Genomic DNA, 25,562 nt, shown 5'->3' on the forward strand with positions numbered 1-25,562 from the left:
CTTCATGAGGTTCCTGTTAACTCGTTCCTCCAGCATCTGAGATGTCTCTAAATGGCAGCCGTGTCCTCCAGCGTGTTAAGTGTTCCCTTCAGTTTGGTGTCATCTGCAAATTTGGTATTCCTTTGCATCATGTAGGTTATTGAAATTGTTAAATAGTATTGGCCTCTGTGTTAACCCTGAGGAATGACAGCCAATACTTGGACATGCAGCTGTTGACCACAGCGCTTTCCACCTGGCAGTTCAGCCAGTTTTTCACACTTCTTGGAGCTTACTTCAGGCCTCACCGGTTAAACTTTGGATTGTGTTATGAAGTAAAACAGATTATATCAGTTTAAAACATAAAAAAACAACCCCCGAAGACACCTTCTAGAGTAAAACCTTCTAAACTTCTTTTATGCTGCATTAATGTGTAGTGATATAAAGGCAGCGGTCTCTAAATGCATCAGGCCCTACCTTTTTTAACTTTACATGTGAACAGAGAAATACTGAGAACTTGAGATGAAGTTAAGGGTGGCACATGAAATTTATGAATAGACTCTCAAGAGATTTGAAAAAGTTTGGCATGTTTTTACTTACGCTTTATTTAGTCTGTCCCCTGAGCTCAATTCCCACATCAGGGTACGAATAAATTAGTGGGTACTAAGATAACTGTGAGGTTGCTCACTGCATTTAGAGTGAGCTTGTTCTAGAAAGGGAACTGATTCATGAATTCAGGTTGCCACAGAACTTACTTATTTTCATCTCTTTTGACTTGTTTCTCCATAGAAAAGCTTTATATTGGTACGCTCTTACTTCACCAAGAGATCAGGGCAACTCAACAGATCCCTTAACAGTCTGTAATTTGCAGGTGTTGAATCCATATAAAAATCTGTCTTAACTCAGAGTGCTTTTGTAACATGCTTATTACAGTCCTTGAAGAGGAATAGGATATCTCGCTGTGCAGTCCAGCTGTCTTTGCTGTTGATTTGTCCATTCTTTCATGTCCAGACTTGGAAATCCTTCAGGAAATGGTAGAAGGTAGTATTTTTAGTTTTGGAACTGTGCTGCATATAATTGAAATACCTTTTTTTATCGTGAATAGAATTCCTCCCTGTAAAGGTGTAAATGAGGAAACGCAGAAGGCTCTGGACCGATCTCTTCTTGATTGCACTTTCCGATTACAAGGTAGAAATAATCGCACGTGGGTGGCTGAGCTGGTGTTTGCAAACTGTCCACTTAATAGCACTTCATCCAGGGAGCAAGGTAAGTTTTATTTATGAAGACTGGTACATTTTGTTTCTTTGTGGTTTACATGGTCTATTCCAGTAGTTCTAATGTTTTGGTGTTACTGGACAACTGGCCGCTATTAAGATTTCTAATAAACTACAGTGTACCTAAATAAAAATTTTGACTGCTGAGTTGATGCACTTCTATTATTTAAATATGCTTCCTGGTCACTTGCTACAGTTCGCTCATAGTCTGTAAACCACGGTTTAGGAACCACTAGTTTAATCAGTATTTACCATCTTCTAACACTGCAGGACCAACCCGTCACGTTTACCTGACGTATGAAAACCAGTTATCTGAACCAGTTGGAGGTCGCAAAGTTGTTGAGATGTTTCTTAATGACTGGAACAGTATCGCTCGGCTGTATGAATGTGTCTTGGAGTTTGCACGATCCTTACCGGGTACAGAAATCACCTCCTTTTCATTAAAATGACGTGTTTATAGATAACTATGGTTTTCTCAGTCTAACTCTTTTCCCTCCTTTCTTCAAAGACATACCCAACCACTTAAACATTTTTTCAGAAGTTCGTATCTACAATTACCGAAAACTTATCCTTTGTTACGGAACTACCAAGGGGAGCTCAGTAAGTAACTCCTAAGCGTACTTAAAATGTGTGTTTGAAAACAGAATGGATAGGCTTAGTGTTCTCAATTGAGCTACAAAATATTTCCTTGTATTACATTATTGTGGAATTAATATTGACGAATGTAGAAAAGACAGAAATAGAGGGTGCCACATTGCTAATTTGCTAGGTCACTACATGTTCGGAATTTTTGAGAATTTGTGTAAGATGCTTTAAATTGTGGGAAGGACAGTTGCGTGCTCCTGATTGATGAAAGCTGGTGTGACAGTCTTTGTCTGACAAATTTCTGGTAAGTGTTGCTACTGGTCACTACTCTACTGGGATACATGGATTATATGTAAGCTGAATGCCTAATTCTGCCTTAGAAGAAAGGACTCTAACAAAGTTTTAAATGTAGTACTATGCTTTCAAATTAGGTGGTCCTTAATTATTTTGTAGCATTGCTGTTCCCTTGTTCAGAACTCTAGCTTACTCTGTAGTATTTGAATTTACATCTTCTTAATTACTTGGATAACTGAGTACTTGCTCACACTCTTGCCATAAATGCAAGGTAGAGGAGGAAGTACGTGCGTGTTTATTACAGACTAAGAATATATTTTTGTGTGTGGCTGCTGCAAAGCAGCTGATGCGCTTGAAATTTGCTTCCTGGAAGGTTTTTGTGTTCATGTTCTAAGCTGAATTTTTAAAAGTATTTCTATGTGCATCTTATTGGGACAGTTAATAAGTAGCAAGAGTAGTGGTGTGGATTTTGCATGCCACTTCCTTACATATTAGCATGTCCAGTTCCCGTTTTTGTGTGATACAACTGAGAAAACCAGTCCACCTCCATCAACTCAGGAATCAGTTCTTTGCAGCATGAATCTCTCGAGTTTATTTTGTCTATCTCACCTTTGGCACAAAAGGCTTTTTTTCTTTCTGGTTGACTCTCTCAAATAATTCCTTGGTTTTGTGGTTGCCAACAATCCAGTTAGTTAAATGGATAATAAAGTTAATAGTGCATTTTTTTCCCCACAACCTCAGCAACTTTTGAGGAAAGTGAGTTAGGAATCTGTTGAGGTGTGAGGAAAAATAGGGGGAAAAAATTGAAGCAGACCAGGTTTCTTGTTATAAGCTTGTAGTTGTTCTAGTTTCCAAGACCATTTTATGTTCTTGACATTGCAGATCAGCATTCAGTGGAACTCCATACTTCAGAAGTTCCACATTTCACTGGGAACTGTTGGCCCAAACTCAGGTTGCAGTAACTGTCACAACACAATTCTGCACCAGCTCCAGGAGATGTTTAATAAAACACCAAATGTGGTGCAGTTGTTACAGGTAATGTTTTAAAAACTTCTCTCGAGAAAAGTGCAAGATAATTAAAAGCTGAATTCTGATGAAACTGTTCTGTTCAAAATTACAAGTGTGTTATGATTGTTTATGGATCTCATTGGCAGAAGGTGGCTTGGGGAAGATTGTGTCCCCCCCATGCCCCATTTTCTCTTACCTTTACTTAAAGGTAAGCTACCTCATATCTCAATATCTGTTCTCTCTCAGGTTTTGTTTGACACTCAGGCTCCATTAAATGCCATCAACAAACTTCCAACTGTGCCCATGCTGGGTCTGACTCAACGCACCAACACTGCTTATCAGTGCTTCTCAATTCTGCCACAGTCGCCCACGCATATCAGGCTGGCTTTTAGGAATATGTACTGCATTGACATCTACTGCCGGAGTCGTGGTGTTGTAGCGATACGTGATGGGGCGTACAGTCTCTTTGACAACAGCAAAATAGTTGAAGGTTTTTACCCTGCGCCTGGATTAAAGGTGACCGTTCCTGCGTTTTCTGGCATGTTGTAAATAAATAAGCTTCTAATTTGAAATATGTATGTGAAGAGCTGCAGTCCTTCCAAAATTCTGAGGACAGAAAGAATTTTCTGATTTGTCTGATTTATTTGAATTAACACATTTCCTTTAAGAAACTAGCATGAAGGGTCAGGGCTTTTTTTTCTTATCTATGTAATAAAATAATGTAGAGGCTACTTCAGGCATGCTTTTGTTTGAACTTGCTGAAGCTTTGTGACTAGGCTAGATGTATTCTCCAGAATTAACAACAACTGCTCCTCACAAACTATGTTGTGTGGCAGGACAGTGCTCATACCTTGCAGATGAGGAAGTGCTCCATGTTAGATGTTTCTAGACAGAAACTTCTCTTTTCAAATAGTTTCCATCAGTGTGTGGCAGGAGCCTGTGGCTTTGCTTCTGAATACAGTGCCGGTTTGCTCTTCCTGAAAAATTAATCTGTGCATGCTGACAGAATACCTTAGCTGAGGGCAGCTTGTACCAGTTCTAGTTATACTGAAATATTGGAAAGCGGGGACCCGTTGTGAAACAGGATAGTTTGCTAATTTTTTCTTCTGACAGTTGCAACTGAACACTCATTCTCTGGTACTGCAGTTAGCTGATCCTGAACATCTACCTCTCTCACAAATACTGAGTGGAAGGCTAATGAGAAGAGGAAGAGGATTGTAGATACCAGTGGAAAGTATAAGAGAATTAAATTGGGAAGGTAGAGGAGGAAGTAATTCAAGAGGGTTGGCAAATTGCTCTGGGTACAATGGAATGCTATGGAGGAGATGTCCTGGGCATTCTTACCCAAACAGGGCAGTTGTAGGTGTGATAGAATGGATTAGTAGGTTCCGGATACTAATGAGTTGTTCTGGAACAACTATTTCCAAGTGTTTCTTCTGTACGGTACTTGATAAAGGTAGTATTAAAACTCAGCAAATACTGTGTTCATTTATGTAATGAAATTTAAATGGAGAAATTGCTAACAAAACTGATTTTTCCACAGACATTCCTGAACATGTTTGTTGACAGCAATCAGGATGCACGAAGACGATCTGTAAATGAAGATGATAACCCACCTTCTCCTATTGGAGGAGACATGATGGATTCTTTGATATCTCAGCTTCAACCCCAGCAGCCACCGCAGCAACCACAACAACAGGTACCCTCCAGGCAAAATAAGAAATGTTTATTGTCTTCCACAACTGTACGTTTCTAAGAACTAATGTTCTAAAAGGATTAGCTGTAAAAAATGGAAAGTGAGACTATAAAACTGCTCTGCTGTGGAATTCCCCTTGGGGCAAAAGTATTAATTTATTTTACCATTTCTCATTCCAGTGTAAACAGCCCATAGCATATGAACAGCAGCTTTGGAAGGTCACATGAGACTTGCTGCCTTAGAAGTGAAGGACTGAGGGGAGGGAAAATGACTGTTTAAGATAAAACATGGGAAGGGGAGTCAGGAGGCTTTGCTGTTATAGGGTGGCAGATAAAAATGAATGAGGTGCCTGAGGTATTATGTCTTGAAGAGAAACTGCGAAAAGTCACTGAAAAAATAGTGAGCACTGAACATGGTGATATAGAGAATCAATCAGTTATGTTGATGCACCGATCAGATTTCATAGGTGGGGACCAAACTGTCATTAGTGTTCTGCTCCACGTAATTAACTTTAGTTTAAGTACAAAGTGATCAAAAATTTTCGTTGTCCTGTGTTGACAATTTCAGCCATTTGCAAAACAGGCAGGAGCATCGGGAGCATATCCTCTTACTTCACCACCCACCTCCTATCACAACACAGTGACGCCATCTCCATCTATGATGCACACACAGTCACCAGGTAAGATGGCTGAAAGTTTGCGTGCTAATCATGTGCTGGTAACATACATGCAGCTCTTTGTGCGTGCGTCCTTTCTCTATTATTTCATCTGTGTTTCGCTCCAAGTTAGCCAAGAGAATGCACCTTGTATCGGGGAAGAATATCAAAACAAAGTCCTGCCATGCATGTTTCGGAAAGTACATTTTGAAGCTAACAAAAAAAAATAATTCTGTGGAACTGTCATCTTTAGCTATGTAATATTTGTGACTGTTTCATTCTTATGGCTTAAAACTTGCTCAGATCAAAATCTGTTAATTTTAAATAACTGCTTCAGAAAAGCTTTTCATCACCAAAGCTCTGTTTTCTGCTCCCGGCTGTTATAGCGCAACAGCTGAAAATATTTAAATTTGGGGAAGGGCTGGGCAGGAGGGAAATGCCATTCTTCAAGCCAAGTATCTTGGAAAGTTTCCTTTGTATGGTGAATCAATCTGGAAAATACAACACTTGTGCATGTACAAAATAAAGCCTTTGAGTGCAATAACAAATTTTCATGAATCTTGTTGGCTGTCTCCCTGAAAAGGAGATAGCTGTAGCAGTTGATAAAAAAAATTATAACAGAAAAACAGGAAATATGTATGTGGAAGTGACGTGCTGTCTTTGATTAGGAAATTTGCATGCTGCAAGCTCACCTAGTGGAGCTTTAAGAGCACCATCACCAGCATCCTTTGGTCCAACTCCTTCACCTTCCTCTCTGGGAATCACAATGGGACAAACAGCTAACTTTGCCAGCCCACATGGTGAGTTCTTTACTGGCAGGTTTATATATAGTGACAGGGAGAGCACATTTGCTTCTTGAAATTAAGTCTTCCGGAGCAGACCTAAGTTAATTAAGAAAAATTTTGTGTTTTGTAATGGGCTTAAGTAGCTGTTTTCTTACATGTGGGTGTAACTCTTAACAGCAGTCAAAAGTAGCTGCATGGCATGTTGTGGTGTTCCTAACATTTTAAAAATTGACTATCAGTCAATCCTTCCTGCTTACTAATGTGGGGAAATTCCGTGTGGTCTTGTAGCAGAACAATGGCTGCAGCTTTTAGTGAGCACTGTGTCTTGTTAGATTAGTTAATGTATTTTCACTGCTTACGCTTCCTGGAAGAATAACTGGAACAGGTTAGAAATTCAAATACTTGCAATTTGAAAATGTTGTCAGAGTCTTGCTGGTTTGACATATGTATATATTCAAGCAATGTGCCTTTTGGTTGTTTCCTTTATTAAGTTTTTTTGAAAAGCTGCCAAAATAATTGTGTATTGTAATCACAGTGCATTGGAAACCATTCCAAAGATCACAATAAATGAACAGTTCAGATTGTAATTTTAGCACACCAATTTAACTGTCAAGATGAACAAAGTGAGATGGATCTACAACAGACTGTTTTATGAAGCTTGTTCTGGTCAGTCTTTATAGTGGAGTACAAAACTGAAGATACTTTTGCAGAAATAACTGCAAGATACTGGATAGATAAGTAACAGTCTAGCTGAGGCTTTCATTTGCTATGGAGCAGTAGAAGTCCAAGTATATAGGCAAGAGCTCTTTTTAGTTTAGACCCCATTACGTGTTGAACATGCCAATTTGCCTTAACGTTCAATTTTATTTTACTTTTCAAAAAATACAATCAGAAAGCACTTGAATCTGTATCTTGATTTTTATTTTTTATTTATTATTTTTCCCCTCTCCCTCATTGTGTTTCTTATATGGTTGTAGAATGTATTCTAAAAGCTTGCAGACACTTTCTTACTTTACAAATTTTGGTAAGCCTTTTTTTAGATTTCTAGATTAGAAAGTCTTGTACTTTTTTAAAAAAAATAAATAAATAACAATGGTCTTGTAACATCTGTAGGTACCATAGACCCAAGTTCACCATACACCATGATGTCACCCAGTCAGCGTGCAGGGAACTGGCCAGGATCTCCCCAGGTCTCTGGTCCATCACCAGCAGCACGAATGCCTGGAATGTCACCAGCCAACCCTTCCCTTCATTCACCTGTCCCAGATGCCTCTCATTCCCCACGAGCTGGAACAAGTAGGTTTCTTTATCAGTGTTATGACTGTGAAACACTCATGTTTCTAGTTCTGTTCTTTTTGTTAGTTTTGTGTGTCAGCCTAACAGTCGTTACTGCCCTTGTGCGGTAAAATATCTAAGGAAATTAAGCCTTTATTCTGTCCTTGTTCAAGTCTTCTGAAACAAATTGGAAAACGAGTTCAATCACATAGCTTAAACTTCAGAAGGAATGATACCTCTTGTTGCACTGCAGAAATTAGTTTTAAACTATCGAGCTCTGTGACTAAGAGAAAATTCTTCAGAATGAAAGCAATGATAGGTATATTTGCCTACCCAAATACTAACTTTTCGCATCATAGAGCTGCAATGCTGCTCTTGCACGACTGATTTAGCCATCTTCACATCTCATTGAGTTTGTTGTACAAACCTGCTGTCTGCTGGCACGCTGCAGAAAGAGAAAAAGGGAGTGAGATTTTAATGTTACTGAGACTCTTTGCGTGGGTGGAGGGTTGAAACTCTAATTCTTTGACTTTGTCTATCTGTTGCCTATCACTAGGCAGCCAAATTCTTTAATACGAAAGATTAAACTTTGATCTGGAGAAGTCGTTGCTTGTAGAGTGACAACAAGTAAAGTGAACTTATCTTAGTTTCAGTTTAAGTCGTTCCTTACTGCAAGTACTTCTTCCATATCAATAGGTTCCCAAGCAATGCCAACTAGCATGCCTCCACCTCGTAAACTACCTCAGCGCTCTTGGGCCGCATCCATACCTACAATCCTCACCCACAGTGCCTTGAATATTCTGCTGTTGCCCTCTCCTACCCCTGGGCTTGTGCCGGGACTAGCTGGCAGCTATCTTTGCTCCCCTCTTGAGCGATTCCTTGGATCAGTTATTATGAGGAGGCATCTTCAGAGGATCATACAACAGGAAACGGTATGGTTTACGTTGTTTTAATATTGACCTGTGAGTATGACTTCACAACGCTTCTTTTTCATGCTTCTATACTTCATGTCTTTCAAATCAGGCACAAACTGAAATGCTTCAGATACAGTACGTATGTGGTGTTGGACTTGTGCTATGCTTCTGAATCTTGACGTCTAAAGTGTCAAAATTTAGAGAAAGTTTTTAATTCCACTTCTTTTCCACACAAATTGCAAGTGGAAAACCTGTTTGGTCAGGTGAAATACGATAACTTATATGATCGTAACTGTACTGTGACTGTTGGGAATTACCTAGAATAGCCACAAGGTTACTATGGATGCCACTACTTGGCAGGAGTGCCCAAGAAATTAGTTACCAATTGACAATAACTGAACTGCTCAGTCATGAATGTTGCTTTAGGGTTTGGGACAGACAACTTCCACTTCTTCACTTCTTTGGCATTGATTCAGTGACAGAGAAAGAAGCCAAATCTTGCATAAGCTTCATTCTCAAGGCAAATTTACCTGTACATAAATGTCACGTTTCTTTCTGGAAAGAGGGCAGATTGATCACTCGAGTCTTGGTAGTGAACGTGTGTGTGTGTTCATGCTATTTAATGAATGACCGATTGAATGTGACGCTTCTTTTTATGCAGCTACAGTTAATAAACTCCAATGAACCAGGTGTAATTATGTTTAAGACGGAGGCACTGAAGTGCAGGGTTGCTCTCAATCCCAAAACCAACCAGACCTTGCAACTGAAAGTAACACCTGAAAATACAGGACAGTGGAAATCAGAGGAGTTACAAGTTTTGGAGAAGTTCTTTGAAACAAGAGTATGTACTCAAATCATTAACGTTTATATTTTTGTGCATTGCTTTTAGTCTCTGTTGGTGTTTTAAGTGGTTCTGCTGACTTTGCTTGGCATGTGTAAGGGCTGCAAAACTTAAAATTAACAGCTGTGCACGCTGGTTAGCATATTAAATAATATAGCTATTATCTAAATAGAGAGTACTAAATAGTGTCTTTCTTTAGGTTGCAGGACCACCTTTTAAAGCGAACACTCTAATAGCCTTCACAAAATTACTAGGGGCTCCAACGCATATCCTCAGGGACTGCGTGCATATCATGAAACTTGAGCTGGTAAGTTAACCATTCTATTTAGTTCACCCAACGTAAATTACTGTATTTATTTCTTTTTTTTAAAAAAAGGTATCTTTATCTAGAAACACATAAATTACTCTACATTTATATGAATGTTATTTAGTGTTAATAAAAGAAGCTTCATTTTACTGTTAGCTCTCCTGGAAACTCCCAAAATTTCTTTTAAACTGATGGTTTTGAGAAACGTCAGGCACATTACTGCACAATGGGCCCGTGCATAAGCTGGCTGGAATCTTTCTGATTGTATTCTTGTTTACCATATGCCAGCTTCTTTCAGAGTTATTCTGACTTGTGCCAAACCAGGCAACATCTGCAAGTTTAGCTAGAGAAGCACATTCTACTTTCTCACGCTTCCTTAGTTCATAGCCGTGTATGTCACTGACGTGAGATTTTTGCTGTTTTTTCTCTGTCCTGCTCTTTCTAAACAGTTCCCTGACCAGGCAAGTCAGCTGAAATGGAATGTGCAGTTTTGTTTAACAATTCCTCCCAGTGCACCGCCAATTGCGCCTCCAGGAACACCTGCTGTTGTGCTGAAATCTAAAATGTTGTTTTTTGTAAGTAGAGCTATCTGTTTTAAAATGTTGTGGGCTGCATGCCTTTGAAATCATCACCAGTTAGTAGCAAAACATAAGCATGCCGTATCAGACAACCATAATAGCTAAAAATGTTCTGCTGTTTGGAAACCTAGATTTGTGTGCATCTCTTTTGTAATGAGTTTGGATGGTATTCCTATTCTCCCTCCTACAAAAACACAACAACTCTTTGTGTTTTGTGGTTTTGGAGAGATGTTGGCAATGTATCCTGAAGTTCAGTTCCTTTGGGTTGTGGGTATCTTTGAACGCTCAGCTTCTGGGTATTTTGTTCTTCTTTGAGGCAAAAACCACCTAGGTTAAGTGATACACACATTAGTGGTGCTGGGAAAGGGTAGCAGGAATGAGACGTTTAGAACAAATACCTAAGTGTCGTCTCTGAGGCAATGCTTACTGTAGGGTGCTTTTGAGAATAAAATAGTCTACACCCGATTGACTTCTCTGTTACAGAATTGATGTTTGAAAACTGACAGGCTGGAAGTTCATGCTGTCTGTAGGTCTAAAGTGTTTAACTGTATCGGAAGTTGTGCTGAAGTATGTGGTCATTCAATTTAACACACTTCTTTGCTTCTCCTGCAGCTCCAGCTAACACAGAAAACAACAGTCCCACAGGAAGCTGTTAGTATTATTGTCCCAATTATTTATGATATGGCTTCGGGTACGACGCAACAGGCTGACATTCCCAGGCAGCAGAACTCTTCTGTTGCTGCTCCAATGATGGTTAGCAATATTCTAAAGAGGTTTGCTGAACTGAATTCACCACGACCAGGTACTGTACATGTCCAATAGATATATTCTCTTCACCCAGACTTCTGTGACAAATCTCCAGTGTAAAACTAAATCTCTCTTAAGTCTGATTTCTGGTTTCTATCATACTTCTTTAGCGATTAAAAACTCCTGATGTGACAGACGATACATAATAGCAAGTACTGGCAACACAGCAGACATTTATGCCAGAGGGTTACACTGATGATTGAGGCTGGATTTTGCCATTCTGCCAAAATTATAGAATGCACCTCTTGTTGGCTGCATGGTGGGAGTCATAGTTTTTAACAAATGGCCCAGAGTGAGTCACAAGAAATATGCTATGGTTAAGTGTCAGTTTTCATGGTTAATTCTGAGGTTATTGAGCTTAACAGTAGAATATAAAGGGATGTTAAAAATAATTATCAGAACTTGTCCACGTGCTGTGAATGATTAAAAAGTAACTGGAGTGATTGTATACTCCTTTGTCAGTGTGTGCACTAACAAAGGCGCATATAGTTCTGTCCACCAAACGTGCTGTGAAGTGCTTGAGCTAAATAGGTTGTTCTCAATGTTCATTGGCCTGTAGGTAGTGCGCTGTGAGCAATGTTGTGCTTTGCTTTCCCTCGTGTTCGTCATGCTTTTTATTTATTTATTTTTTGATATCTGAAACGTAGAACAACAGCAGCAGGTTCTTTGGGCAGCATGTTGTCTGTAAGCAGTGGTTTGGGGTCCTAATGCACAGATGGCTCATAAGAACAATAACTTTCAGTTCTGCTGTATCTACACGCTAAGAAACAGACTTTTCCCAATAACCCAGTGAATAGATTGAAGTTGTGAATCCAGAGGTTGAATTCCACTTCTCTTATGTAAAACTATTAATCTCGTTGTTATGCGGTAATTTTAACTATGCTCGATGGTTTATTTCGATTGCTAAAACATGAGCAATGTTTATCTTAAATTGGTGTGGATATGCATACATTTCTGAAAAATAGTGATGAGATTAAATTAATATGCATTTTCTGGTTAACATATAGTAATAGTGTAGGTAAATGGGAGAGAGAATAGCCTTGAGGGCATGTGGGGTTACCTGTAAGAGTTCTGTATGTGGTACAGAACTGTTGTTTGTATAGCACTTTTATTTCAAGATAACGTGAACTAAATTTCAGGTGGTTTTTAGGAAGGTGCTTCCCCACTGAGTTCCCCTAGCACAGCGGGGAAGGGTAGATACTTGTTTTGGTGTTTGTTATTGCATAAGCTGTGTTTTCAGGTAAACTCTCCATGAAGTACCACAGCTTAGGGAGTAACTGTCAAAGCTACTCTTGAGTATTGCAGGTGAGGTGTCTTCTGATGATCATTAGATAGATCAGGATAGACAATTTTTGTTTGTCACACAAGTTTTGAAGTAGTGTGGGAGTGCAGTACAGGGAGCAGAGTATAGACAGAGAAAAAACGCATATGAAGAGCGCTTGTGGCCCCAGGCAGGACCTTATCCAGGCAAATAAGAATGTAGCTAGCTGAGCAGAGGACATTTCTAGTAGTCCATCCTCTGACTTGTAAAAGAAAGAATGAGTCTGGATTTATTTGTTTCTTTATTTCTAGCACCACCACCCAGCTAAAATAGGATCTTCCCTGAGAACACTTAAGAACACAGGAAATTACATTTTATTGTCAAAACTTACACTATTATATCTTACAAAAGAGAACAAGATACCTTCTTTTCTTTGCCATTGAAAGGTGGTAGGGGAGCCAACAGATGAAAGTAGATAGTTGGGAGGCTTCTTTTACGAGAGCGGTACATGGGAGATCCCAGATGCATATGCTTTCCCTTGTGGTGCTATCGTGCTGTACCCAGGATTTTCCTACCTGCCGTTAGCTCTTCTGCTGCACTAATTGCAATTTGCTTGGTTAAGTGAATTTTTCACTGTTTCAGTCAGAAAAGACCAGGGCTTCCCATCATGCACGTATGATACTACTGGCACTTTCATTGTAACCCATAATCAGTGTTGCCTTGTTTTGGCTGTATCTTTTTTACCTTTCTCTCTTCGTGAGGAAGTATTTTGTATTCAGCTTAATTTTCCTCTTAATAAAATGGTAGTGCCTGAAAAGTAAGTTCTTTTGGAAGAGTTTTCTTTTCAGACCTGTGGGCAGACACATTCTGCTGTGTTTAACAGTAAAACATTGACTCATTGTGAGTACGCTGTCTTTCTGAGATCACTTTACCTATGCCTCCATGGGGAAAAAAAATATTTTATTTTTGGGAAATAATTACATGAACTGCGATGGAATCAATGCCCTGGAATAATAGGGTTAAACCTGAGCTGCAAGTCTACGACCTGCATTATGTAGTGGACATCAATCTGGCAAGGAAAAAATGTCCCTACAGGTGCTGGAGGTGACACTTAGAGAGGAGCTCAGGGGACTCGTGATATTTCTTAAAGCACTTCACGACTAAGCATTTTTCAGTGTCTGATTTTCAGTGATGTGGTGGATGGGATGGTATTTAGTCCAGATTTGTAGCTTTGATACGATAATGACCTGCCCAAAATAATCTTGGGAATCCCTAGGTAGGCAGTTAGGATTAATGCATCCCAACAGACTCTGCTCTTATCTCTTTGCTCACACTGTTGCTCCTTCAGCAACAAAATTCAGTGTCTTCTAATGGAGGTTTCTTGAAATATGCAGGAAAAATTCAGCCTGCAGTGACCAGGGTGCAATAGTGGCTATTAATTGTATTCTCTTATCAGGAAACAGTATATGAAAGTCACAGCTACCTAATACTTCACCTTTTGTTCTAATTAAACCCTTCTGATTCTATCGGTTTTAACTTTTTTAAGCTGTTTCAGAATGTGTGTGTGTTTTTTGTCAAAAAATGCTGGTATTCAAAACTTGAGACAGCTGTGGCTAGTTTTTCCTCTCTGTATTAGAACTCAGCTGTTGGAAACAAAACTGCATTTGCTCTGTGTTTTATTTTGCAGTTTAGATGTCAAGGGTAGAGCCAGAGCAATTTGTGTGAAAGAAACAGATTTCTCACTTTTGCCCAGTCTTGGAATTAGAAATGTTTCCAAAACTAGGCTTAGGACAGAAACCATCTTCCAGCTGTTTCAGACTTGAGTCTTTTGAAATGTTTTGTTTCTGCTCTTAATGAATACAAATAGAACTGGAAAAAGGTTGTTTTTTTTAATAAGATGTTGAGCTTTTAATTAATAACATAAATAAAAATATGGATCGCAGTGCCACGTATGAGAAATTCTAGCATAGATTCAACCTGACATTCCAAAGCTATTTAAAAGTTAAGAGCTCCTTGCAATTTCATGACCAACAGGAGCAATCCTACTGGGAAAGCCAGAGTTCCTTCAATTAAAATAGTGACAAATCCTGACATCCGTGGAGGTGGCTGGGATTTGCGAGTGGCGGTCACCCGTCTGTGGTCACCCGTAGCAGGCAGTAGCCATGCCGGCGCAGTGGGAGTCGGTGTAGCGCGCTGCCTCGCGAGGTTTTTAGAGTGAGGTCCTGTCTGTGAGGTGATGCTAACCTGTCTCTTTTCCCTGTTCCAGGTGAATGCACAATATTTGCAGCCGTTCGTGATTTGATGGTTAATCTTACGCTGCCCCCTGGTGGGCGTCCGTAGACACTTTTAAAAGAAGGCTGAAAGTGAGACAAAACGGCAAAAAAAAAAAAAATCCAAAAAAAAAAAAAATAGTAAAGCCTTCGGTTAAAAGAGGACGTTTTAATTTTACCTTTTTATTAAGAGCTAACTATAATAAACTGGCAAACTTTCAGGGATGCACTTTCATCAAATGAGTATCACCACGACTTTTGTATAGTGCTGTTGTATAGTGTGTTTTAATGGGAGACACTTCAGACTAGGTAACAGATTGAAGTATCAGCTTGCTGGTAATAGATTTAATATTCTGTTTTATACTATAAAGATTATGAAAATGCCAAACTTGTTTGTTTTTCTGTTTTTTCTTATGTTTTGGTGTAATAGTCTTTTTTTAAGGCAGGTCTGTCATTTTTGAATACTGTAAAACTGTGACAAACTTTATATTGAAGCTGTATTTTAATATGACTGCTTTGAATCCTTAAACAATTTATTTGGGCTTGTTGTAAACATGTCCCCAAAAAGCAATATTTAATAAACTGGATTAAAAAATCTTAATGTTGTATAATCTTAAACTTTATTCCTCTCCACTGTAGCCACTGGCCAGATCTCTTGTATTCACACTTACTTGGCTATCTCTGTATCTGATCTCGTTTCTGCACATAGAGGTGCTGCTAACTTAAAACTAAACAAAACCTTATTTATTTATTCTGTGGGTTTGATTTGTTCCAAGTCATAGGGAAAAACTTTGTTCATCTTCCTGATTGTATAAATAACCAGTAATTACTTAAAACAATGCTTCGTTTCTTACAGTCATAAGGAACTACATCTGTTCTGTCCCAAAAGCAAAGTTTAGTGGACGAAAGAACCTTTTTTCATCCGTTATGGAGTTTGTAGTTATAGACTCCTCTGTAGTAATAGGCTTTTATTTGTCTTATGGTAAAGGCAGGTGAGGTAGAAGCTTGGACTGTATACCATGAAATTGCAGAGGCTGATATAAAAAAGAAACAACCTCACATTGAACTTTTTTGATTGGATGTATGTAGGTAACTTAGTGATGACTGAAGGCTCTTGTAATTGAATTAAATTTCCATCCTCTGGAATTACTCTGTGATTTAACCATTTGTCTTCATGGATCAGTATTCTCAAATTTTTGTTGAGTTCAAGTTTTTTTGTTGAGTTCAAGTTGTTTTGTTGAGTTCAAGGAGTCAAGTTCCTGACTTCCTGCAAGAGGAGCTTTCTGCTGTGCTGCCTCATGCCCTTGGCACAGCTCTGTCAGCTTCCTGCTCAGTTGTAAACTAGTTTTAAAAATCTTTTGGTGGATGTATTCTAGCCTGCCTTGCTGGCTGTAAGGCTGCCCATTGCCCCTACAACTGTCACAACCCTTCTTTCTCTATGAATTAATGAGTCTCTTTCAAAGCTCTTGCCATTAGAAATAACCTTTTGGTTGGTGTCCACTTCAGATTTCAGCCTTGAACCTGTGTTTTGGGGTATTGGTACTGTGTCAGTAGTTCTCTGATCTCTGTGTATCTAACAGACGGTGTACTGGTTCAAGGAAAACAGAACCAATTTTCTCTTCAGTAATTTCACTTTTCAATCAAGTCTCTTCTAACTAACTGCACTCTCTGAAATTAACGGCATGTACGGTTTCTGGTTCTGAAATACAAAACTCATCCACCGGAGTGAAAACCCTGGTACTCTCTAAATGCTGCTGCTGCTGCTACGCAGTTGGAAAGATTTTGTGTTTTTATTTTTTCGCAACTAAACCGATGTTTTAAACTTGAGAGGTGATGCAAGTATGTCTGAAAAAGACCGGCTATTTTGCTGGCTACTACTCTGGATTCAAGGTCTGAAACATTCCCATGCCTAAAAGCAGCTTTCTGGTACGCAGAGAAGTATCTGCTGTTCTTTGTGCTAAGGGGGAGTGAACGTGCTGGCGGGCAAAGGCCCACCCCCTTGAGAGCTTCAGGACTTGAAAGTAAAGGGGAGGGGGGAGGTCTCCCCACAGGGCGGAGAGAAAACAAAATAATAACAGCAACAATAATAATACATAAACTCACGACAGATGGTTATGAAATGATGTTCCCAACCCGAGATTGTGGGGAGATTCGTGAATTTTATTTTACATATATACACCACTTCTCTTAACATGCGCCACATTTTAAGCCTTTATCCTAAATAATTAAATTCTCAAGGAAAACACTACTAGTAAAAGGAAGCATTTCCCACTGACCAGTGCCACTTGTTCATTTCAAAGGAATGACACCGTGTATTTGTAAGTGCAGTTTTAAGTTTCATTTTTCCATGTGTTCGGTCTAGTTTTCTGGCAGCCAAATGTTACACCCACCTGCTGCATTGGGATCATTTGTAGATTTTAATTGTTATCGGAGACTTGGTTATCCATTTATTTCACTAAAAATGCTGCAGCGGCTGCACACCCTGCGGTACCTGTACATTGTTTCTGATAAACCGGCCTGTGGGACAAGCGTGAAAGAGAGGGACTGTTCTGGACTGATCCACAGATCTGGCACAGCAATGTCAGACAGCGTCAACTGGGAACACACAACTTGTTAACTGTCCAAAAAGCCATCCCAGATGACGGCAATAGACTTTGTGGCTTTATGGATAACAAATATTTATCAAGTTGCGTTAAAAGTTTTTTTTCAATATAGGAGTGAGGGGAGAGGCTTTTTTTTTGAGCCCGGCAAACACTGACAAGGAGCTGAATCGAGGTGAGGTTTGGAGGTTTTTTTGCTTGAAACTAAGTTTAAATTAGTTGCTATCCTTCCACATTGGAGTGTCCTGCAGATTGCCTTTAAGACTGCAGATGTTTTACAAAGATTGCAGGAAACAAGTTCTGATAATAAGTAGCTGAGACGAAACAAAGCTCCATTCAACTAGAACCTGTTTTTCTTTCAAGAGCTGTAGTTTATCTCATCAACTGAGTGTGTGCTCAGTCTCTTCTACTAGTTGAAAGTTGCTCAAGTTAGCGGGCATTTTAAAGCAAAATCTTCTGTATGAGAAATAGCAGATAGACTATGAGGAGAATATTTGGGTCATTTTAATCAGACTTATGACTAAACTGTCAAAGGTGTCACTTCAGAAGTTGTGCTATACTGGTTATTTCAGCTCAAGTGGTTATAGTTGTTCCCCTGGCCCAGAATTTCCATGTACCGCGGAATTTCAAATGTTTTTAAGGTAAGAATCTATTTCAATAAATTAATGTGTAATTGAAATGTATTAACCATATGTAGCATCTGTAGTTAACAAAGCTGCGACTGCCGTGTAACCCCATAATAGCAACATAATTGAGAGTTTTGTACTCAGATTAAATCGCGTTGACTTCAACTATTGCGGGGTTTTTCCTAAGACCCTCCAACAGCCACTGGAGGTTTGGCATTCAAGGGGTAGGCCATAATTTTTGGGAATGTTTTTAAGACTTAACTTTTCCTCCGGGAGCATGGCACGCCCGGGAAGCAGTGCTGTGCTGCCCCTTACCTGCGTGACGCTCTCCCCGTGTACTCCTCACGTTCCTCCAGAGCAGTAATTAACTTCTTTGGTAAATGACCCCACGTAATAGGTTTTACAGGAAATGTCCGGCTGCTGCTCCAAAAGATAAGAGATGCCGAGCAAGGAAGGGGTTTGTACATGTGTTGGCTGGGGGCTGCGCAGAGCAGCATGGATGCACAAAGCTACGGCAGATTAAGCCTGGACAGCTTGAATTCCTGCCCCAAGAAATGGAATTGGGAGGGTCCTGAGGAGGCAGAGCCCCCTGGAGCAGCACCGTCCCCTCGCGCTTTGCTGGAGAGCTGCTGCAGGCACCCAGGAGCGACCGGCAGAAGCGAGTGCTGTGGGGAAAACGGTCTCTGCTATTGAAATAGGGCTCTCAGGGGGGTGCGAAAGCAAGATGTTTAGGCTTGTCATTGACTGTTTTTACTCCTCCTGTGATTCCCTGCCACCACGCATGTTTTTAAAAGGCCGTTATCGAGGCCACAAATACCAGAGGGGAGGGGGGAGCTTCAGCTGCACCTGAGGCTTTCTTCTGGGGAGCAGAGGCTAAAGGGGGAATTTGTCAGAAGCTACAAAAAAAGGGGTGTGTGTACAGAAAAGGTGGTCTGAGGCATGGAAGGGTTTTGCTGACATCCTTGGCACGTGTTAAGGCAGGCAGCTCTCAGGGCAGAGGGAGGCCAGGTGAGAAGAGTTCTCCTCCATCTCCTCTGCCCCACCTAGGGATGCGCCTGCCTCCCTGATGCCTAATCCCTCTGCGAGTCGCTGCAGCTAATCAAAGCTAAATGAGGACTCCTACCCTACCCTTAGGAAACCTGCACTGCGGCCTTCAAGCACTTGCATCTCCACATGGCCGTAACCTGCTGTGTATGTGCAGGCGAGCCCAGCCCCCAGCTCTTGCCTGCAGCCCCCCACCAGCTTGGTGGCCCTAGTGGTCCTGCCGGCAGGGACCCCACAGCCCAGGACCGTCCTCCCTGCAGCCTGGCTTGCCCACAGCCCTGCCTGCTGCCGCGGGGGCTGCTCCCTCATCAGGCAGCACGCTCCTTTCTGCATCTTTATAATAAAGACTTCCTCTGTGAGGAATACAGCCTCGAAAGCAGCTGGCAAGCCTGCAAAGCAGGAGGCAAACCTTAAGTGCTGCGTTTAAAAGAGACAGAGCAAAGCGCTCCCCGTCCTTTGAAGCTGGTTTTGCAGCGGAGGGAGGGAGGGGGCGGCTGGGCCCTGTTCTGCTTTCGGCGGGGATCCGTGCAATGTCGATCCCGCAAAGCGGGGCCGGAGCCAGCCTGGCCCAGGGCTGGGAGCTGCCGGTGGCGTCTCCGGTGCCGCTCTGCACGGGAGCTCCCGCCTTGCTCCTCGAGGTTGCACAGAGTAGAGTAGAATAGTGTCCTGCCTTCAGCTGGGATTGAGTTAATTTTCTTCCTAGTGGCTGCTGTGTTTTGGATTTAGTGCGAGAATAATGAAGATAACACATACTGTTTTAGTCATTGCTAAGTAATGTTTGTATTAAATCAAGGACTTTTTCATCTTCCCATAGAAGCTGCAAGGGAGCATAGACAGGACAACCTGGCCAAAGCAATATTCCATACTGTAGATGCCGTGCTCCGTATTGAAACGGGGGTTGGCCGGGGGGCAGGAACCTGCGATCACTGCTTGCTGACAGGCTTGGGGCATTGACTGCCTCTCTAGGAACATGCTGTTCCAGTGTTTGAACACCCGCTCGGTAAAGAAGTGCTTCCTACTGTCCAGTCCAAACCTCCCCTGACTGATGCAGCTTTGAACCATTCCCATGGGTCCCATCACTGGATCCCAGGGAGAAGAGCTCAGCGCCTCCCTCTCCGCTTCCCCTCCTCAGGAAGCTGCAGAGAGCAATGAGCTGGTCCCTCGGCCTCCTTTTCCCCACACAGGGAAGCAGCCTGCTTGAGCCCATCTTAGCCACCGAGTCCTGCCTAGGTGTCACCTCAGTGCCCAGGGGAGAGCTGCCAGCTTTTCCGCCAGCTGAGCCCTAATCTGTATTTGAACCCAGCTCTGCCCTTTCCACCTGCTGAGCGCTTTTGGGTTACAGTTTTCCAGTTCAGCTCTCGGTTAACGTGTAAGGACACCATAAGAGAAGCTGTTTGCTGAGCAGCCATCCCAGCAGCATCCTCCTGGCAGCTGCTGGAAAAACACCCCTTGTGTTCTCCAGCCTGTCGCACTGTGCCAGCAGGGATGCAGGAGTCGGCTGGGGAAACCGAACCACAGACCTCAGCTTTCCCCGGGCAGCTCTTGGAAACCCACAGCGGTCACCCTATTGAATTTTCTGCTTAGCAGGAGTCTCCGAAGGGTGGGCTCAGTTCAAGCGCATTTCCCCCTACTAAATAATAGTGGGCCAAGGAGCAAACCCGGGCTTGCCATGCTGACCTGCAGAGCCTGCTGGCTAGCAAACTTGCCGGCTCTGTGCGGGACCGCTCCGGCTAGCTCTCCACAAGCTGAATTTGCTCAGGGTGGGTATGGACGCCTGTGGGTGTGAGTCAGTCCGGGACACTCGTCCGAAGGGCCCAGGATGGGTCCTGTTCCTTTCACACAGCAGCACAGGTGCAGTCCCTCACTGTCATGTAGCTGCATGCTGAACTCATGGGCATAACGTGTATTTGGGGTAGCTCTGGATGGTCAGAAATGTTAAATTCCTTTTGATTCCTGTGGGCTGAAATTTACCTTGGGAGCGACTGCCGTGCTGGGTGGTGTCTTTCCCCTCCTGGCATCTCACAAATGGGGAGCAGAGCAAACTTTATAAATAAATTCATTCTTTTCTATGCTGCAGGTATCCAGGTCTATACACATTTTGTCGTAGTCAGCTTGACTTCATCTTAGATTTGAAAGCACACTCACGGGGGCTGAAACTGGAATTGCAAGTTTCTTCTCTTACACAATTCTGCATTTGTTTTTCTGAGTTTGTTTTGTTGCAGACGGGTGCTAAAAAAAAATTAATGTTTGCCTATACAACCTCCTGCCTCTTGCTCGCTGCACGGTTTGTCGCAGGATGGTACCATCCACGTTCAACTCTTACCGAAGAGTCAGCTGCTCAAAACTTCAGATTTAAGTCTGAAGGAATCAACCTTTTTATTCAAACATGCTGTTAACTAGCAAACAGCACATTCTGGGCATCCTGGGAAGAGGATTATTCCAGTTTGTTTCTTTTACTTCAGATGATATGACCTTGAAACAGCAGTAGCGTTCACGGTCAGGTAGTGATGCTGATGCCCAAGGTGACCCATCAGCCATGTGGGTTTTGTTGTGCAGATGTAGCAAGCTTGTGGGCAGAAGAAAGTTTTGGGGCCAGATTGGTGGGACGCAGCAGCGCTCCTCCATCTTTTTAACTTCTACGACTGCCTCAGAGACGTAGATCAGCAGAAAGTCACAGAGGTCATCCTGACCAGAGTATTTCCAAGGAGTCCTCCTTTCTTTCATAATGTCTTACTTATCTTACACATACAGCCCCACATTACACAAGTTATTTGTGGGCAGCAGTACTGGTGCTGGGTGCAGAGCTGTCGTGGCCCTGTGGTGGCACTGCTTCTGCTCTTCACCTCCTCCCCGGGGGGCCGGAGGCCGCAATGAAGTGATGTGTTTTGCAGAAATGAGTTTCTTCTTCCTCCTGGCTGAAAGGGTTTGGGAGGGAGACCCACGATTCACTGTGCGTGTTGCAGAAGGTGCCAGAGGTGTGACTGCTCATACGGCTATAAAAAAAGGTAAACCAATGGGTTCTGCTTTGCATTTAGTGAGATATATAGGGCTGGCAGTGGCCTCCTGTGTCTCCAAACCCAGATCCATTGCAGGAAAACACACTGTAAAAAGCTCTTTATGAACTTAGCAGGCTCCATCTTAAAGTTAGATGCTTTGGCCTAAACTGACAAGTCTGCTCAGTATCCCCCGGGGAGGGTCTTTGAGATCCTCACTGCTCTGAGCTTTGTGGTGCACTACAGAGGTTATGTCAGGCACAGAAATCTGTGAGCATGAGGTGACATTTGTAAGCATCCAAGGAGAAACATGCCCCTGTTCTATCTTGTTGCTGAACTCCAGTCCCTTTGGGCAGGATTAGGACCACAGTCAGGCAGCAGCTGTTAAATCGTGATTTTAGAAGCATCTTGACTTGTTCTCCTGCAAGAACAACAACAGCAAAACCCACCCGGCCACAGCTCTCTTAAAAACCTAGCTTAAAGTTAGGGAGGAGTGGAGGGAGCTGGAGGAAGGACTGCAGCACAGGCTGGCCCAGGAGTGTTCAGCATCCTGGGGAGGACCCACCATGGGCTGGGTAGAGGGACTGTCCCTGCTGCTTCCCTCCTTCCCCTTCTCCACGGCCCAGGTGCTGGGGCGCCCTCCCTGCAACTGGAAGGGAGCGGGAACGTCTCTCTTGGGCTGGCGTTGCCTGTCCCGTTCTCCTCTTCATGCCTCAGACAGATCATCGGGCTGGGTTGTCCCTGCACAGGAGGAGGCAGATCCATGAGGTGGGTTGCAAGAAGAGATGGGAGGGTGCTTGATCTCTGTGCAAGTAAATGAAATCGAGCAGGAATTAATAAAGGAGAGACTTCAAGAGATCTAGAAGAGCAGGAGAGGCTGCCTGAGAAGGTACTTCAATCCTCCTCGTGGAATTCAGTATATCGTTTCAGAGAGGTTAGTTTTAGGAAAGCAGCGGGCACATCACTCTGTAGGATTCCTTGTTTGGCCTTCGGCAAAGTATTTGCTGATGAAGGTCTGCACAAGCAAAGGCAGATTTTTGGTTTGCCATGTGACAAACTTGGAGCCCCTCCAAAAGGTATGAGAAATGTTCTCCATCTTCTCACAACTCTCTTGTTCTAGTCGAGCTTAGCAATTTTGCAGGGAAGGCCTCAGGCATTCGCCTTTGCCTCCGTTGGTGGCATTTGTGAGCTGCTCTCTCGCTCCTCGGTGCAGTTAGGCAGCGCTCCCAGACACTTCTTACCAGCCTCTGCCAGCAGCAGGGCTCCTCAGTTAACCAAACGAAACAAAATAAACACAAAAAAAGGACTTTAAAAGGAATTTGAGCAGCCTGGTCTAGTGGGAGGTGTCCCTGCCCATAGCAGGGGGGTTGGAACTAGATGATCTTTATGGTCCCTTCAAACGCTAACCTTTCTATGATTCTATGAAGTTATTTTTCTCTGATTTTTTTCCCCCCACTGTTTCTTGGAGCCTTTTTTCTTACAGTCGAGATTCTGCATGCATCACACTATAACTCTGGAGGACTTAGGTTAGCAAAGCTTTTACAAGGAAATGGTTTAAAAAAATACTGAAGCCAACACGTCATTATCGGGTTTTGGAGTGAATGTAATTATTTGAAAGCCTGTTTATGTCTACATGGTTTGATTTAACACTACAAGGAAATGTTCAGACATTTAAAGTTTTTTAAACATTTTAAAAGTTTAGAATGCGATTATTACGAAATCAGTCTCTTATGCAAAGTCTAATTCCAGTGGAGATAGCTGAGACAGGGGTACTGGGTTTTGGGGTTGGCTTTTGTTGTTTGGGTTTCAGGTTTTTTTCAATGTGAACACCATTGTGTTGTTGCAAATCTGAATACAGCGACATTGTGCTAATCAACAACACCAAACAGAAAGTGAGGCGGACCACCCTGTATCATTGTTTTATTTCAGTGCTTTTCATACCTTAGTTTTTAAGGAGAGGCAGCAAAATCTTACTCTGATTCTCTTTGATTTTCCAAATTTTCCTCACAGTTTGAGTTGCACAGACGTTTAAATAAAGAAATAAAAGTAACCCCCTCCATCCCATCCCAAATTTTTGCCAGGGTGCCCTGCTTGCTACAACATGCAGGATTCGCCTGGTTCGGGGATTGGCAGAGCGCAGGTTAAAGCTGATGAAACGAAGATCATGCAAGCTGTGCGGGTGCAGGCCAGCCATGGAAAACGAATCCACATCGTCCTCTTGAGCGAGAGGTGTCCCGAGGAGCCTGCTTCTGGCTGGCACCCGCGGGAGCGCACCGCAGGAGACCTACAGGTCTGGGGCCAGGACCGCACGGAGTCCTTTTGAGCTCCATAAGCACTTTGACTTCGGAAAAGACTCCTTCCTCCTTCCTTCCTTCCTTCCTTCCTTCCTTCCTTCCTTCCTTCCTTCCTTCCTTCCTTCCTTCCTTCCTTCCTTCCTTCCTTCCTTTCCTTCTTTCTTTCCTTCTTTCTTTTTTCTTTCCTTCTGTCTTTTTTCTTTCCTTCTTTCTCTCTTTCTTTCTCTCTTTCTTTCTCTCTTTCTCTCTTTCTCTCTTTCTCTCTCTCTTTCTTTCTTTTAAATAAAAAAGTGGCTCTGAACCTAGGTTGAAAGGAAAATGCGTTTAACCCTTTAGTTTCAAACTGTGGGAGGATGCTAAACATACATGTACACACACGCGCTCTTATTTTTACTTTAGGTGAACCCACGCCCTGGACTTCACAGCGTTATCCCAAATTCGGCTGTGTTTGACTGCTTTGATAATGTTTTGCACAGAGAAATTGGGTCTTTCCTGCCCTCCCCCTCGCCCCCCCAAGGCCTCTATTTCATTCTTGCGTCTTGAAACCTTTGGGCAGAAGCTGACGTGGGAGCTTTAGGAACAAAAAGCAACTAATAGCTGGGGTTCGGTTGTGAACCGCTGCCCACGTTGGTAATTTCTGACCTTTAGTTTTGGATGTGCACTTACAAAAACCGTGCCGTCAGGACCCCGTTTTCCTGCTCTAAATATGACTCCGGTTTTGACAGTCTCTGCTATTGTCTGGCTCACAGCTTCCCCCAGCCCTCCTCCCTGCACAGCGCTCGCTTGTTTTCCTCCACAGATCGGGAGTTAAAATAAAGCTTTTAGCAAATGTGGCATTTCCTCCTCCTCCACTCTTCTGTCGTCACAGATGATTTGATAGAACAAATCTAATTTTACCTTTAGCAAGCGGGGTGGTTTTTGTTGGTTTTTTTTTTTCCTTGTTGTTGTTTTAAACAGCAGTTCTTATAATGACAGTGGAAATGTTCTTTTAAACAAAGTAAGTGTTGATTTTTCTGGGGAAAAACATCCTCTAGCCTAGCTTTCTCGTTTCACATATTTTTCCTAAAATTTGTAGCAGGTTTTCAATTTATATGAGTACTTTTAACCTCTTGGGTACTTGGGACATACCTGGATCCATAAGAAAATGAAAATGAATGTTTTCCCCTTTAACTGTTTCATATAGGACAGTTACTTGCTGTCCAGCTGCGCTGTATACTCAGGAGGGACATGGAAGCATCCCTTCAGATGGAATATTTTCAGCATTTTGAAACCAAGCTTTGTGTATTGGAGGGGTTTTCCACTTCTGTTCTCCTTGTCCACTTTGGGGAAGAGTGCCCACGTTGTGCATGGTCACCTCCCTCCATCCCTCCCCATCCTGAGAAAATCTGGCATTTCATAGACATTCATCTGAGAACCTTTGTTTAATTTCACAGATTATCTTCATAAATTTGTTTCTGACAGGGAAACTTAGTTATTTTT

At 42.2% G+C, this 25,562-nt stretch overlaps 1 protein-coding gene across 1 annotated transcript in view; it reads left to right on the plus strand.

The window, feature by feature from the left end:
- MED14 (mediator complex subunit 14) overlaps nucleotides 1-15,125 on the plus strand; it is a 37,408-nt gene extending 22,283 nt beyond the window's left edge. The window contains exons 17-31 of the mRNA XM_074603807.1: nucleotides 1,082-1,242; nucleotides 1,521-1,667; nucleotides 1,759-1,850; nucleotides 3,012-3,164; nucleotides 3,384-3,653; nucleotides 4,681-4,836; nucleotides 5,401-5,512; nucleotides 6,157-6,288; nucleotides 7,387-7,569; nucleotides 8,245-8,480; nucleotides 9,124-9,303; nucleotides 9,503-9,610; nucleotides 10,060-10,185; nucleotides 10,801-10,990; nucleotides 14,523-15,125. Coding sequence (XP_074459908.1) covers nucleotides 1,082-1,242; nucleotides 1,521-1,667; nucleotides 1,759-1,850; nucleotides 3,012-3,164; nucleotides 3,384-3,653; nucleotides 4,681-4,836; nucleotides 5,401-5,512; nucleotides 6,157-6,288; nucleotides 7,387-7,569; nucleotides 8,245-8,480; nucleotides 9,124-9,303; nucleotides 9,503-9,610; nucleotides 10,060-10,185; nucleotides 10,801-10,990; nucleotides 14,523-14,596 — 2,320 coding nt within the window. The 3' untranslated portion in view covers nucleotides 14,597-15,125. The remainder of the gene's footprint in view (nucleotides 1-1,081; nucleotides 1,243-1,520; nucleotides 1,668-1,758; nucleotides 1,851-3,011; nucleotides 3,165-3,383; nucleotides 3,654-4,680; nucleotides 4,837-5,400; nucleotides 5,513-6,156; nucleotides 6,289-7,386; nucleotides 7,570-8,244; nucleotides 8,481-9,123; nucleotides 9,304-9,502; nucleotides 9,611-10,059; nucleotides 10,186-10,800; nucleotides 10,991-14,522) is intronic.
- Nucleotides 15,126-25,562: the final 10,437 nt, after the last annotated feature.

This window comes from Larus michahellis, chromosome 1, assembly GCF_964199755.1.
Source record: "Larus michahellis chromosome 1, bLarMic1.1, whole genome shotgun sequence".
Classification (NCBI taxonomy): Eukaryota; Metazoa; Chordata; class Aves; order Charadriiformes; family Laridae; genus Larus; species Larus michahellis.